Consider the following 13,327-nt stretch of genomic DNA (forward strand, 5'->3'; position numbering starts at 1 on the left):
GATCAGAAGCAGTGTCGCAAGACACAGCACATCCACAGCAAGGCCGCTTCATTAAATCGGCGACCCCCCCTCTCCGTCCCCCCATTGCATAAAATGAGAGGACGGGGAGAAATCCCTTCGGGCTGCGTTAAATTTTGCTCACACATACTACCTCACCCCCCATCCACCCGCCCATTCCACCTCATGCTATCACAACATCATCCATATACAACCACTCTCCATTCACCCGTCTTCTGTCCTCTCCCGTCCTTCCTCAACAGACATTCCCCTCTTCCCCAAAGCCCCCTTCACCCCATCCATCCACCTCATCCACTTAAAATTCATGGCAAGAGAAAACACTAATTCTTTCCAATATACACTTTTATTGCTTTAAACAATATAATATTATTTAGTGTTAATTCAAGTAGTACAGGATTTGTTTGCCTAGGTACTGTGTTGAGCCATTGCAAGAAATATGAAGCTGACTATCCTTCAATACAAGTGTAGTGCCATCTTTCATCTGAACAGCCTCTTTAAGAGGTTCTGAGAGAATGGGAATCTTTCTAGGACCCAAAATGGGATCCTTGTAATTGTGAAGAGTGACTGCGGCAGAGGGTTTGACCATTTTTTCTTGCCTCTTCAGTCTTGCAATAAGTGCTGTTGGTGTGTCATTGTTGTACACTGGAAGAGTACACGAAAACAAACCCATGTGAGGCTGTGGGTTTACTAGTACTAATGGCAGGTTTTCTGCTGTACTAAAAGTCATATGAGGTTCCAATGGAACTACATCATCTCTGGTTCTTTCGTTGTCACAGTCCTCTGTCCATTTAAATTCAATTCCTTCTAAGTCTAAAGTAGAGCAGATGTAATCAATATTTTCACTTAGTACACTGCGTTCATCAAAATCTGAAGTTGTGACAAGAGCCTTTTCACCAAGGATCTTCATTTTGTCCTTGACAGCTTGAACAAAGGGCATGGCTTTCTTCATGTACTTCTTTAAATCTCCAATGGAGGAAAGTTTCTTGGAAATTTCTTTGTTGTCTGGGAGGTTATTTCCATTAGCTCTATACATCTCCATCATCGTTGACAATATGATGCTCTGCCATTTGGGAAAAGTTTTTGCAATCCAAATGGTGCCATGAGATGGCTTGCTCGGAACAGCAGCCTCCACTCCCTTTTTTGCCTTCCCCGGAGCCATGTAATTCTTGAGCTTATCACGAAACCTGTGGGAGGCATCAGCCAAGTACTTTGAGGCTTTGACTAAAGCAAGATCTGGATTAGCAGTTTCTGGCCACCTTGCATGCAGAATACTTGACCCTTTGTTCAGCAGCTTCTGCCAGATGTAGTCACAAACATGTGTAGTAATGGGGGCAAGGAGAAGCACTTGGGTTTCAAGATACCGCTGAACCAAGTCCCACTTCATGCCCTGGTCAAGGCATCTTTCACGATATTGATGGAAAAGATTGAGGTACTCAAAGAAACCTGACTTTAATGCCTCTTTGTACATCATCTTTTTGTAATTCTCATCAGTCTCTCTTATTTTGGCATCCATTTCTGAAGCAAACATCCGATCAATAATAACAGTGCTTTCACCTTTCCTCATTGTATCTTTTTCAGCCAGGAGTTCCTTGACCAATTCCATTAATGTCCACAGACGCAGAACGCCATTATCAGCAACATCTGTTTCAAAGTTAGCATCTTCAATAGAATCTCCAGAATTTGCAAGAGCAAGTCTTGTGGCATCTGCACCAAACTTTTCCATAGCATCACTCAGAGTAAGGAAATTACCTGTTGATTTTGACATTTTCTCTTTGTTGAGCAGCAGATGTCCATTGGCTCTAACTGCCTTGGGCCATTTATCTTTTTGGTTGGGCCAGATGGCTGTATGATTGTAAAGATAGTATGTTAAGTGGTTGGGTATGAGGTCCTTCCCTGATGTTCGCAAATCTACAGGATACCAATATGTAAACTCTCTTCTCATCTTTTCTACCACATCTTTCTTAATATTTGTTTTAGGTGGCACATTGGTTTGATGGAATATATAATCCCACACCTCGGGTATCATGTCATTTGGTTGTATGCCATAGTCATTTCCAGCAGTACCATCATAGTCTTTATGGAGTATGTGTGACACTGCATAATAAGCCATATAGATTGTTGAATCTGATAGAGATTCAATCAGCCAGTTCTCATCCCAAGGCAAGCGTGTGCCAAGACCATATTGGCGAGAACAAGCATGCTCCCGCAGCCAGTCTAGCGAAGCCTCAAAGTTCTTCCTTACCTCTTCATGGTAGAGTTCCATATTCTCAAGGCACTGGTCGGCTGTGGCTCTCCATTTGGGCTCACCATAATCAAGATACCATTGATCACAAAGTGCTACAACACACTCATCACCAGAACGAGAAATAATGGTTTTCTCTGGTTCCTTGTAAATCACAGCCTCTTTACTGCTTAACAACAGATCTTGGATGGATTTCTTAACATCCTGCACCTTCTGACCTGCATACTTTCCAACAAGCAAAATTCCCTCATAAAAACCTTTTAAATAAACCTTCTCTTTGGCTTCCTGAAGTTTATCTCTATCATTCTGTGACACAATACCCATCTTCTCACAAATGGTTGGGGCACTCAGTTTTCCATACTCAGGAACCTCTATGATAGAAACTGGATCCACATTGACCATCTCATCTGTGATACCAAATTTGGCACGCAGGGCAGGTTTGTTCTTTATGTCTGTGAGGGCAGCATAGTCATCAGGAGAGTCAGAAGGAACAGATGTAACCACACCTGTACCTTTGTCCTCCTTAACAGTAAGCATCGGAAGTGTGTAAATGACATTATGGGATGTCAGAGGAGCCTTGAGTTTCAACCCCATCAATTCAGTCCCCATCAATTCAAGAAGTGGTTGGACTTCATTTTCAACAGCAAGCATCCCTTGGTATGCCATATTCCTTGCAGCTCTTCTCGTGCAGATATATATTTCCCCATTCCTGCTCTTCACTGCAATGTACTTGACATCTGGTCCTAGCCAACAATTAGTCTGCCCATACATGGTCTCTGGGCGTAAAGTTGCTGCTACAAGAGACACATTCTTAGTTCCCAAGGATGCTAGTTTGCCCTTCATTTCAAGAACTTTCATGAGAATGAGGGTGTATTCTTGGGGACCTACTCCTTCTCCAGATGACCGATCATGATCCATGCATGGTTGGCCATCTTTGGGGGAGAAGATGGTATACCTGAAAGGAAAGTACTTCTTTAAACAACAAACAGAGACAGAAGGCAAAACTAAACTATAAAATCTTAACACCTTGAACATGCTTTTCTTCACATTGTGTGTGTATGTGTGTGTTTACCTAGTTGTATTTACCTAGTTATATTCTACGGGAAGGGGTGCTATACTCATTGTGTACCATCTTTGTATCTCATAACATCTAGTTTGTTCTTAAATTCATGTATGGTGTTTGCACACACTATTGTTTCATCCAATTTGTTCCAGACATCCACCACTCTGTGTGGAAAGCTGTTTTTTTTTCAGATCTCTTCCATAAGTGTCCTTTTTGAGTTTATTTTCATGTCCCAATTTAATAAGTTTTCTCTATCAAGGACTTCCATACCGTTCATAATTCTATAAATGGCTAACAGATCACCTCTTTCTCTTCTTTGTTCCAGGGTTGGTAGTTCCAGTTTAAACAATCTTTGCTCATATGTCAGTTTTGAAAGTGTTGGGGCTATCTTGTCATTGCTCTTTAGATTCTATTTTCTTTATATTCTTTTTTATACTGGGTGTCCATAGTGTTGCTGTGTACTCCAGTCTTGGTCTTATCAGTGTGACTAGTATTTCCTTTACTATTTCCTCATCCAAGTAATTAAAAGCCACCTTTATTGATTATAACAAACTAGGTTTCTCTGACAATTTTGTTTATCCGCTTGTCTGGGGACATGATTTTGGTGATTACTCCTAGGTCCTTCTTGGAACCAATTTTCTTTACTTCCTTTGCACCTATTTTATATTGTCCTGATATATATATATATATATATATATATATATATATATATATATATATATATATTTTCCAAATTCCATTACACTACATTTCTTAATGTTTTAGTCCACTTCCCACTTCTGACTCCATTCCTAGTCCTTGTTCAGATCTCTCTGTAGTGATTCACAATATTTTTCCATACTTTCTTTAGCAAAAAATTTCATGTAACATTCTACACCTTCATCCATGTCATTTACATATATAGCAAACATTATTGGAGCCAGTACTGAACCCTGTGGGACTCCACTTATCATTTCTTCCCAAGTAGAATTTTTATCTCTGAGCACCACTCTCATTTTTCTTCCATGCAAGAAATCTTCCATTCATTTCAACAGTTCTCCTTGTACATCTCTTGTTGTTTTGAGTTTCCTTACATTTTTTGTGTGGTGCTTTATCAAATGCCTTTTGTAAGTCCAGGAAAGCACAGTCTGTCCATCCATCCCTTTCTTGTATTATATCTATTAATCTTGAATAGAAACATATCAAAATTGTGGCACACGACCTTCCCTGTCTAAATCCAAATTGTTTTAGATTTAGTATATTGTTCTCCTCCAGATGTTTTGTCCATCTAATTTTGATAACTTTCTCAAATTCTGGCTATTGTACTTATAAGGGAGACCAGTCTATAGTTTGTTAGGTCTTCCTTGATTCTCCCTTTATATATTGATACGATATTGGCATTTTCAGTCTTCCAGTACCTTTCCTTCTTTGAGTGAGCAATCTATTATCTTATATATTTTGTCCATTAGTTCATTTATACATTTTTTAGTATCCAGTTTGCAATTCTGTCCAGGCCATGTAATTTTCTGACATCAAGGTTCATTATTTGGTCCCTTATTTCTTTCTGTGTCCTAGTTATTTCTCTCATTGGAGGGGATCTTTCTCCCCTTTCTTCATCCCAATTGTGTATGTTTTCTTTAGTGAACACAGATTTAACCTCTTCACTCCGGGGCACATCGCACATCTGGCAGCATTAGCTGCCCGACGTGCAATGTTGCGTCATAATAATCGCATTATAAAAAATAAAGTCAGTGCTCAATCGTTCGTTCTCTTTCACCCGTGAATTTTGATAACCATAGAAAATATGATGAAGCCAGTTTAGAGAGAATGGAGGTTACATAGGTACGACTACAATAAATATAATCAAGACGCCGACGTCGGCATCATCGCGTACCCACTTGCTCCTCATGACGCCTACGTAGGCTTAACTGTATGGAAGTGGTTAAAATGTTTGTTCATAATTTCAGCCATTTCTATACTGTGTATTCCATGTTCCCTTGACATAATTTTACTATTTCCCATTTATTTTTTAATTTACCATTCACATATCTATAGAATAATTTAGGTTGATCTTTATATTTGCCAATTATGTCTTTTTCACAGTTTCTTTTTTCTTCCCTGTGTATTTCTACATATTCATTTCTTAGGTTGATATGTATCTGCCACTTTCCAGGGTTTTTTTTTAAGTTTCCTTTTTTCATCTTTTCCAATCTTTGCCTCTTCTATTCTTTCCCTCACTACACTTTTTGTTATACCAGTACTTAATGTACACCTTTTCCTGTTTTTGTTTTGGTACATATTTTTCCCAACTCGCTTTTTGAAAGAACTTTCCAAGTTTCCCAAAGTCCATTTTGTTATGCATCAGTCTTCTTTTTCTGTGTTTCTTGTTTTTCCCCATATATATTTCCTCTTTTAGTTCAACCTCAAGTAGTATGTGATCACTCTTCCCAATTGGTGTCTTTTCTTCAATTTCATTCACAATTTCAGGCTCTGATGTAAATATTAAATCTAGTCTCAACAGTTCTTCGTTATTTCCATATCTAGTATTTTCATTTATCCATCGAGTCATTGTGTATTCAATCATCATGTCAAGTAGTATGTTTCCCCAAAGGTCCTCTTCACCCTTCACTGTCATCTCCTCCCAACATATTTCTTTAGTGTAAGTGTGTGTATTTACCTAGTTGTATTACATGGGAAGGGGGCTATGCTCATAGTGACCTGTCTTTGTATCTTTCAGCATCAAGTTTGTTCCTAAATTCTTGTATAGTTTTTGCACACACTGTTGCCTCATCATTTATTCCAGATATCCACCACTCTGTGTGGGAAGCTATTATTTTTCATCTCTTCTATAACTATTCTTTTTGAGTTTCTTTTCATGTCCTCTTGTTTTTCTCTTATCACACTTAAATAAATCATCTCTGTCTATGACTTCCATCCCTTTCAGAATTCTGTAAATGGTCAGTGTGTGTGTGTGCATGCCTTTTTCTTTTTGGCTACCCCCCATGTAGGAGGAAAAAGCCTTTGGTATATGTATGTATGTGTGTGTGTGTGTGTGTGTGTGTGCGCGTGCATGCACAAAGGTCAATGATCTTCTCCCTTTATGAGAGGGATATCCAAGTAATATACCCACTACATAACACAATTAAAACCCATTTGACAAACCTCATTCTTGCTTCTTTCCCTGTTCAAATTCCACTTTTTACATGTATATGCCACATGTATGGGGAGGGGGGTTGCATCACAACATACCTCATTTCACTGAAGTGGGGGTGGGGACATGGATGGGTGATTCCTAGTCTTCTCACATCCCTAAATAATTAAGTATACCTCTTATTAGACCTCACCTAATACAAGACCCATATGATACCTACCGTTTACCAAAATCAATCTTCCCTCTTTCTTTTAGTCTCATGAACTGCCATCGAACAAAGCTGTCATAGTATTTGTTCTGGTCTGTGGTGATAAATGTTCTTCTCCAGTCTGTATGCAAGCCAAACCGAGTCAGGTCCTTCTGGGCAAGTGGAGGAAAATGTGAGAGCCAATGCAAAGGGTCCACAAATTTCTTGATCTCATTATCATCCATCCCCAGTGACTTCATAATCTGCCACTGATACTTCATGGTGCCAGATTTGGCCACGGCTTTACTCTGTAATAAAGAATAGAAAATCAATAAATAAATAAAATAAATAAATAAAATTAAATAAAAATAAAATAAAATATATATTGGAAGAAGAAAAATGTGAAAAAGAACAGGAAGAAGAAGGAGGAGATGAGGAAAAAAAGAAAGAAGGTGAGGAAGAAAAAAAAATATATAAATATTCTGAGTATCTGAAATATAAAGAAATATATTGGCCATTCCATTAAAATGACAGTTCATATCATAAGCCTTTAACAGGGGGATGGCAGGCTTGGTACACACATACATCATTTCATGGCTTCCACACCTGCCAATGAACCTAATTCCTAATTTCTGATTTATAGCCTTCTACAGCAACCTACAAACCAGATCAAAAGACAGGGCTATTTACAGCCTAAATTGACCTGACAATCAAAACAAGTAGCAAATCAATTAACCATTCTACACCTGGAAAGATTTCTATAAGTTTTATAGATACCCCCTCCACACACACACAATTTCTCTCTGCCTCCTAATTACTACCCTTACACAAGGAGGACCTAGTCACACTTGCTAATAACCTCAATATATTTCTCCGTATATGTGGCAAGTTTGATGCATCTGATAACCCCTTTTCTGTCATAATTAAATATGCCCTATATTTTTACATTAATATCTATAATGACCATACAAAGGACCATGGGTCCTTCAGGTCCTACATGATCATTTGCTCCTCCTGAGAATCTGTAACATCTTCTGGATGCAATTCTAGTTGTAAGGAACAATGCACAGAAACTTCTTGTTTGCCTTCATTGATTGGTTTTCACTAAAACTTCAATTATTATTTAAAGATTAGTTCCAGGAAAATTAGAAACTTTGATATGTAAACAAGGTTACTGAATACCAGTACATTTGTGTCTTGATAAAAACATTACTATAGTGTTCCATAATTTATATGCAAAAACCTTCAAATGCCACAAATGAAATTAATCAAATAAAAAATTTCACTGCATTGGATTAAGAAATCTTATGGGTAACTGTAATAACTGCATCCAGAGTACACTTAAGTTTTACAGGTAACTAGAATTGCATCTGGAGGATGCTACAGACTCACAATTTTCTGCTCAAAACACTCATTCACAAAAGCAATTGACACGAGGCCAAGTTTTTACAATCTAAGATTTCTGGTATTTCTGTTTAACCTGGTTTGATGTATTATCTATAGGTTTCATGTGGGGTAGTATAGGTAATCAAAGGAGAAGAACCAGATAAAACGAACTTTCTAATTAACCTGTACATTATTCAAATACCTTTATGTCTAATCAAAAGTTGTTACTTTTTTCCATATATAAGGGACCAATGTCAGGCCCATAGAAGTGATAATCATGCACAATGACCAGAGAAAATTATCTCTTCCATCCCTCTTTGAAATCTATTAACACCCTCACTTCCAACTGGAGGTGCATCACTCACTGCTCCATTAGCAAACTGAAAGACAATACATTGCTGCATGCCAGACCTCCTGATATCCATTCCTCTGAATCCTCTCTACCCTGAAAGGACTGAGTCCATCTGGCCAGATTGTGATGCAGCTACTATCCAACCCTTCTAAGCTACCAGAGGAGACTGGATTACCACACTGCAGACAACTGCCCAGAATGTAACACTTCACCCCATACTATAAAACACATTATGGAAGACTGCATTGTACATAACCATGCATGCCAACAACATAATATACACTCTAAAAGATTTGTGGGAAAACTCTGTTCCAGCCATGGCATTCCACAGGAAGATGGTATGGCTTGGCCAGACAATCTAGGGAATGACAACAACAATAACAACTCGAGGTGCAGCCCTAGAGGACTGACACTTGGTCTCTTGACTCAATCCAACAGCTCTATCAACATTAATTATATTTCCTCAACAAAAACTTGAGGCAATGACTGACATAATCATGACTGGGTAGTGAACTGAACTCACCTTCTTGCCCTTTGACTTATCCACAAGCTTGATATCAGCAGGACCTTCCTCTACATCTTCCAACTCTACTGGGAACTTTGGAGGAAAGCCAAAGTCTTGTAGTTCATGCCTGAGTTTATCAGCAGCTGCTTTGATGGGCATTCCTGTGCAATGTAGTCCAAATGGGAAAAGACACTTTTTGCCTTTCATTCTCTCATATCCGACAGCAAACTGAAAAAGATTTTATTTCATGTACACCTACTTATATATTATACATGTTCTAATGTTGTAATATACAGTACATGTATCATGTATATATTACAATACATGCTCATAGAAGTATATGCCCTGCTGCAGATTTGCTGTGTCTTGCTGCATTGCTTCTGACCCATGGCAGTGGGCGGGATACAGGGATGACCCGTCATCCATGATGAGCTAGTATGAGAGTGAGGGAAGTGTGGTAAATGAGAGTGAAATGGGTGGGAGTGGGTACTTGCCTTTTGACTTGGCTACCTTCCTTGTACGTGGGAAAAAGTCCTTGGTATAAAGATATAGATAGAAATATATAAAAATATATGGTTTTTACTTTCATAGTCACACAAGGGATCAAATATGTATGTGTTCACAAACACAATTTGATACTTGTATTTACATTTGTATTTGAGAATGTTTAGTTGCATATTTGTACTTGATGATTTAGATATTTGAATATTTGTATCTGCAAAAAAATCAATGTAAATGTATCTTTGAATCTTGGCACTTGTATTTGAGCCCAACCCTCCATTACAAACAAGTCAGCCTTCTTAATTTTCCCCTAAAGTCTGTATAGCATCCTTACTTCAGAGAAGTTGAGAGGGATAACATATGTATGGAGGTTGTAAACTTTAATCAGGATGACAGTGATAATCATTCCCAATGTACCTGAAAAGGAAGTACTGTGGGTGCTTCCACACATTCTTTCTGTGGCACACTGAATGACCCACTGAAATGATGCAGTGTCAGGTCTATTATGAAGATGGTAAAAGTTATGGTTCTGGGAATGTGTGCCAGGATCACCAGTACAAGTATGGCTACTTAAACTATTCAAATGTTTTCATGCCCACTAAATTTTATATTATAGTTTTAAATGACATTAAATCCAACTTATCATTTTTAGCGAGGGAAAAAGTGTGGTCCAACTTACTTCACATTTGGAGAGGGAGAAAGTATGCCCTAGATGCAGTCTGCCATTCATGTATGGATATGGAAAAGTGACCAAGTATTTCTCATCTCCTCCAGCACGTTCTCCAAGTGGAGCATCCTCTTCAAATATGCGTTCCTTTTGCCATGCTTCCTGCATTGCCTCCTCCACATTTAATACCTCATTTAACTTCTTCCTACTCATCTGTAAGAATATGGAAAAGATACAGTAATCACTAATAATGCTTTGCAAAAAACCCAATGAGTTGAAATCTACATATTTCAAGAAATCATAAACACCTACTATTCTTTTCTCAAATGTGCTTTTACACTTGTTCAACTTTAATTACAATTTACACTATCCAAAGATTAAGTACTAGCCACCTGAGAGCACACAACTATGTGTAGGTGGGAACAGGCAAGACAAAATAGAATATCAGCTTCCCCTCAGAAATCATCAATAAAGCTAGTTACACTAGCCAACAGAATGGTTGGATTGCAACAATCCAGTTGGATTTTGACCAAGGTTGAAGAATAACCAAAGCTTAAAGCTACGCTTACACCCCAACCTTGGATGAAATCCAACCATTCTGTTGACTGATGTAACTGTAGCTTAACATTGCTTACCTATGACTACCATACATGAAAGAAACACCCATGAGTCAGATTAAATTATCAACCACTCCCATGGGACAAAACCCCTAAAATACTGGACTTCACTTTTGAAACACAATGACTTTTAGCCCATACATTACAGATCTAACAATGGCAACAAACAGAAAACTAAATATACTGGTACTAAAAAGTACCTGGACAGCAGAAAGAATTGTGAATCAGAGTATACAAACAATTCGTACAAACTACATTTGACTACACATCCAGAGGATAGTACCCAACTATTACAAACACAAATGATATCCTACAAATACAAAGAATTTACAATAATGAGTGCTTATACTAAATAACCCCAACTGAACTTATACACTAGGAAGCCAATCACTGCAAGAACCCTCAATATTCCCAACAATCACATAAGCATACCATAGGAAATGGAGAGAAGACAAAGAAGATGAAGAAGAAGAAGAAAGGACTGCTGCCAACTCCTGTGGGGTTGTGGGTTTCCAAAGAAACTCAAGGCAATAATTATTACCATTATCATGAGAACAATGGCCAATGAAGAGTACCTACAAGACAGATGTCAGAGATTCATCTCTCTACCATCCATCTTTGAAACTCGTCACCTTGGAAAGAAAGAAAGGAAAAGGAAAAAGAGGAGGAGGAGGAGAAACAGATCCACCTATGTACACTCCCATGACTTTATTGTGATCTCAATTTGCTCCCCCACCCTTCCTGAACTTAACACAGCACAATATATTACCAACAATCCCTTGTATATGGGAAAAAACATATATATATATATATATATACATATACACACACACACATACCAAAGGCTTTTTCCTCCTTACACGGGGGGTAGCCAAAAAGAAAAAGGCATAGAAACCACTCCCACCCATTCCATTTCCTATAAATTCCACTCCCCTCCACCCTCCCGCTTATCTTGGCACCTCCTGGATCACGGGTCATCCCTGCATCCTGTCCACTGCCCTGGGTCAGAAGCAGTGTCGCAAGACACAGCACATCCACAGCAAGGCCGCTTCATAAATTCAGCGAACCCCCCTCTCCATCCCCTCATGCAGAAAAGGAGAAGACAGGGAGAAATCCCTTCGGGCTGCGTCAAATTTTTCTCATACATACTTCCTCACCCCCCATCCCCCACCCACTCCCCCTCATGCATCACATCATCATCCATACACAACCCTTCTCCATTCACCCCTATCTTCTGTCCTCTCCTGTCCTTCCTCCACAGACATTCCTCTCTTTTGTAATGTCCCCTCATATTCACTCCTTCCACACTTCTTTTACTATCTTTCTTCACTCATTCTTTCCATGTGTCCAAACCATCCCAATACTCTTTCATCAACCCTATCTCCCAGCTCCCTTTCCACCCGTGTTAGTACCTCAAATTCTAAAGATCATCCGGGTCATCGTCATCATCTTGGATGCTGATAGCCTGATTATTATTGTACCTCAGGCAATTAACAGACAACGGCAGAACTCTGTGTTCTCTTATAAAGTCCAAGGAAGCTCTATTGTCTTTGTAACAGCGCTTATCAACCTGAAGTTGGGAACACCTGGTCCACAATGTGAAAGCCATCGTCTGATAATGACTAGACTGGCATGGCATCCATACTGTATCCTAGCAGCTTCTTTCAATATTAAATTTGCACATTACTTTCATGTATAATAATTTACAAAATTAATATTTAATTTTCTAATGTTATATTGCACAGGTGTGCACAACTAAAATAATACCGAAACGTGTTCGAGGATGTGGATATATAGAGGCCTAAGGCTAAGCTAAGTAAGTTGCCATGGCAACATATGTGTTAGTAACAATAGTACAAAAGGAAGGTCCTGCATTGTTTTTGACATGCTCAGGTGATTTGTTGACCCATAAACCCTCGTCATGCCAGGTTGCATTTCAATTGGGGCAGCGGTTTGGATTTTATGGATGATTATGAATCTGTAAATAAATTGACAGTCACAATAGCTGTCATGGTCATGACAACATGAAAGGTGTTAATAAGAATAGTACAAACGGAAGGTCCTACATTGTTTTTTACCTGCTCAGGTGACTTGTTGACCCATAAAACCTTCATATGCCAAGTTGCATGTCAATTAGGCCAGGGGTTTGGATTTTATGGATGATTATCTCTACCGGGCTAATAATACTAATAGACAAGTAAAATATTTGCAAACCTAATTGGGCCCTCACTTTTCTTTAATCTATACCTATCATAGTCTTAGGCTTCAATTTACTTATTAGGTTTACAGGATAATGTTGATTTCTGTTTAATAAACCATGTATACAGTAACAATTACAAAATGTTACATCAGCAGAACTCAAGCCGGGTTTGTTTTCAGTCTGGCGTTATGTTTCCTCACAGTCCTTTACTATGACGTTCATATTGTAATCTTAATAAGCTTACCTTGATACCAAATTTTGTCTTGAATATAAAAAATTACGACTACAATGGCTATTGTGTATTAGAATCTATAGCTCCACATGAACTGCAGCACGAGCCACATGACAGTCCACACTGTAGTGCCAATACAAACGTGAATACAAGTCTGGATATTTTAACATTTGAAGAATGGTGCAATTAATGCAAGCTTAAAATTTGTAAATCAACTTTTATAATCC

The 13,327-nt window shown here is 38.5% G+C and overlaps 1 protein-coding gene across 1 annotated transcript; it reads right to left on the bottom strand.

Annotated features, from left to right (window-relative positions):
- Window positions 1-342: 342 nt before the first annotated feature.
- LeuRS (Leucyl-tRNA synthetase) lies at window positions 343-13,279 on the bottom strand. The gene is made up of 5 exons (XM_076190293.1): window positions 13,113-13,279; window positions 10,064-10,264; window positions 8,902-9,111; window positions 6,674-6,948; window positions 343-3,215 (listed from the first exon to the last, which is right to left on the bottom strand). The coding sequence occupies exons 2-5, from the start codon at window positions 10,262-10,264 to the stop codon at window positions 395-397; spliced, it is 3,507 nt and encodes a 1,168-aa protein (XP_076046408.1). The 5' UTR covers window positions 13,113-13,279; the 3' UTR covers window positions 343-394.
- Window positions 13,280-13,327: the final 48 nt, after the last annotated feature.

The sequence above is a fragment of the Oratosquilla oratoria genome, chromosome 9 (assembly GCF_046742065.1).
Source record: "Oratosquilla oratoria isolate Oo_2021 chromosome 9, ASM4674206v1, whole genome shotgun sequence".
Lineage (NCBI taxonomy): Eukaryota > Metazoa > Arthropoda > Malacostraca > Stomatopoda > Squillidae > Oratosquilla > Oratosquilla oratoria.

Bases quoted from the DNA above. Each gene is read 5' to 3' on its own strand.
- LeuRS (XM_076190293.1), bottom strand. From the start codon at position 10,264: ATGAGTAGGAAGAAGTTAAATGAGGTATTAAATGTGGAGGAGGCAATG. The intron at 6,949-8,901 runs GTGAGTTCAGTT...TCTTTATTACAG, and splicing joins ATAAGTCAAAGGGCAAGAAG to AGTAAAGCCGTGGCCAAATC. The intron at 3,216-6,673 runs GTAGGTATCATA...CTTTCCTTTCAG, and splicing joins AAGATTGATTTTGGTAAACG to GTATACCATCTTCTCCCCCA.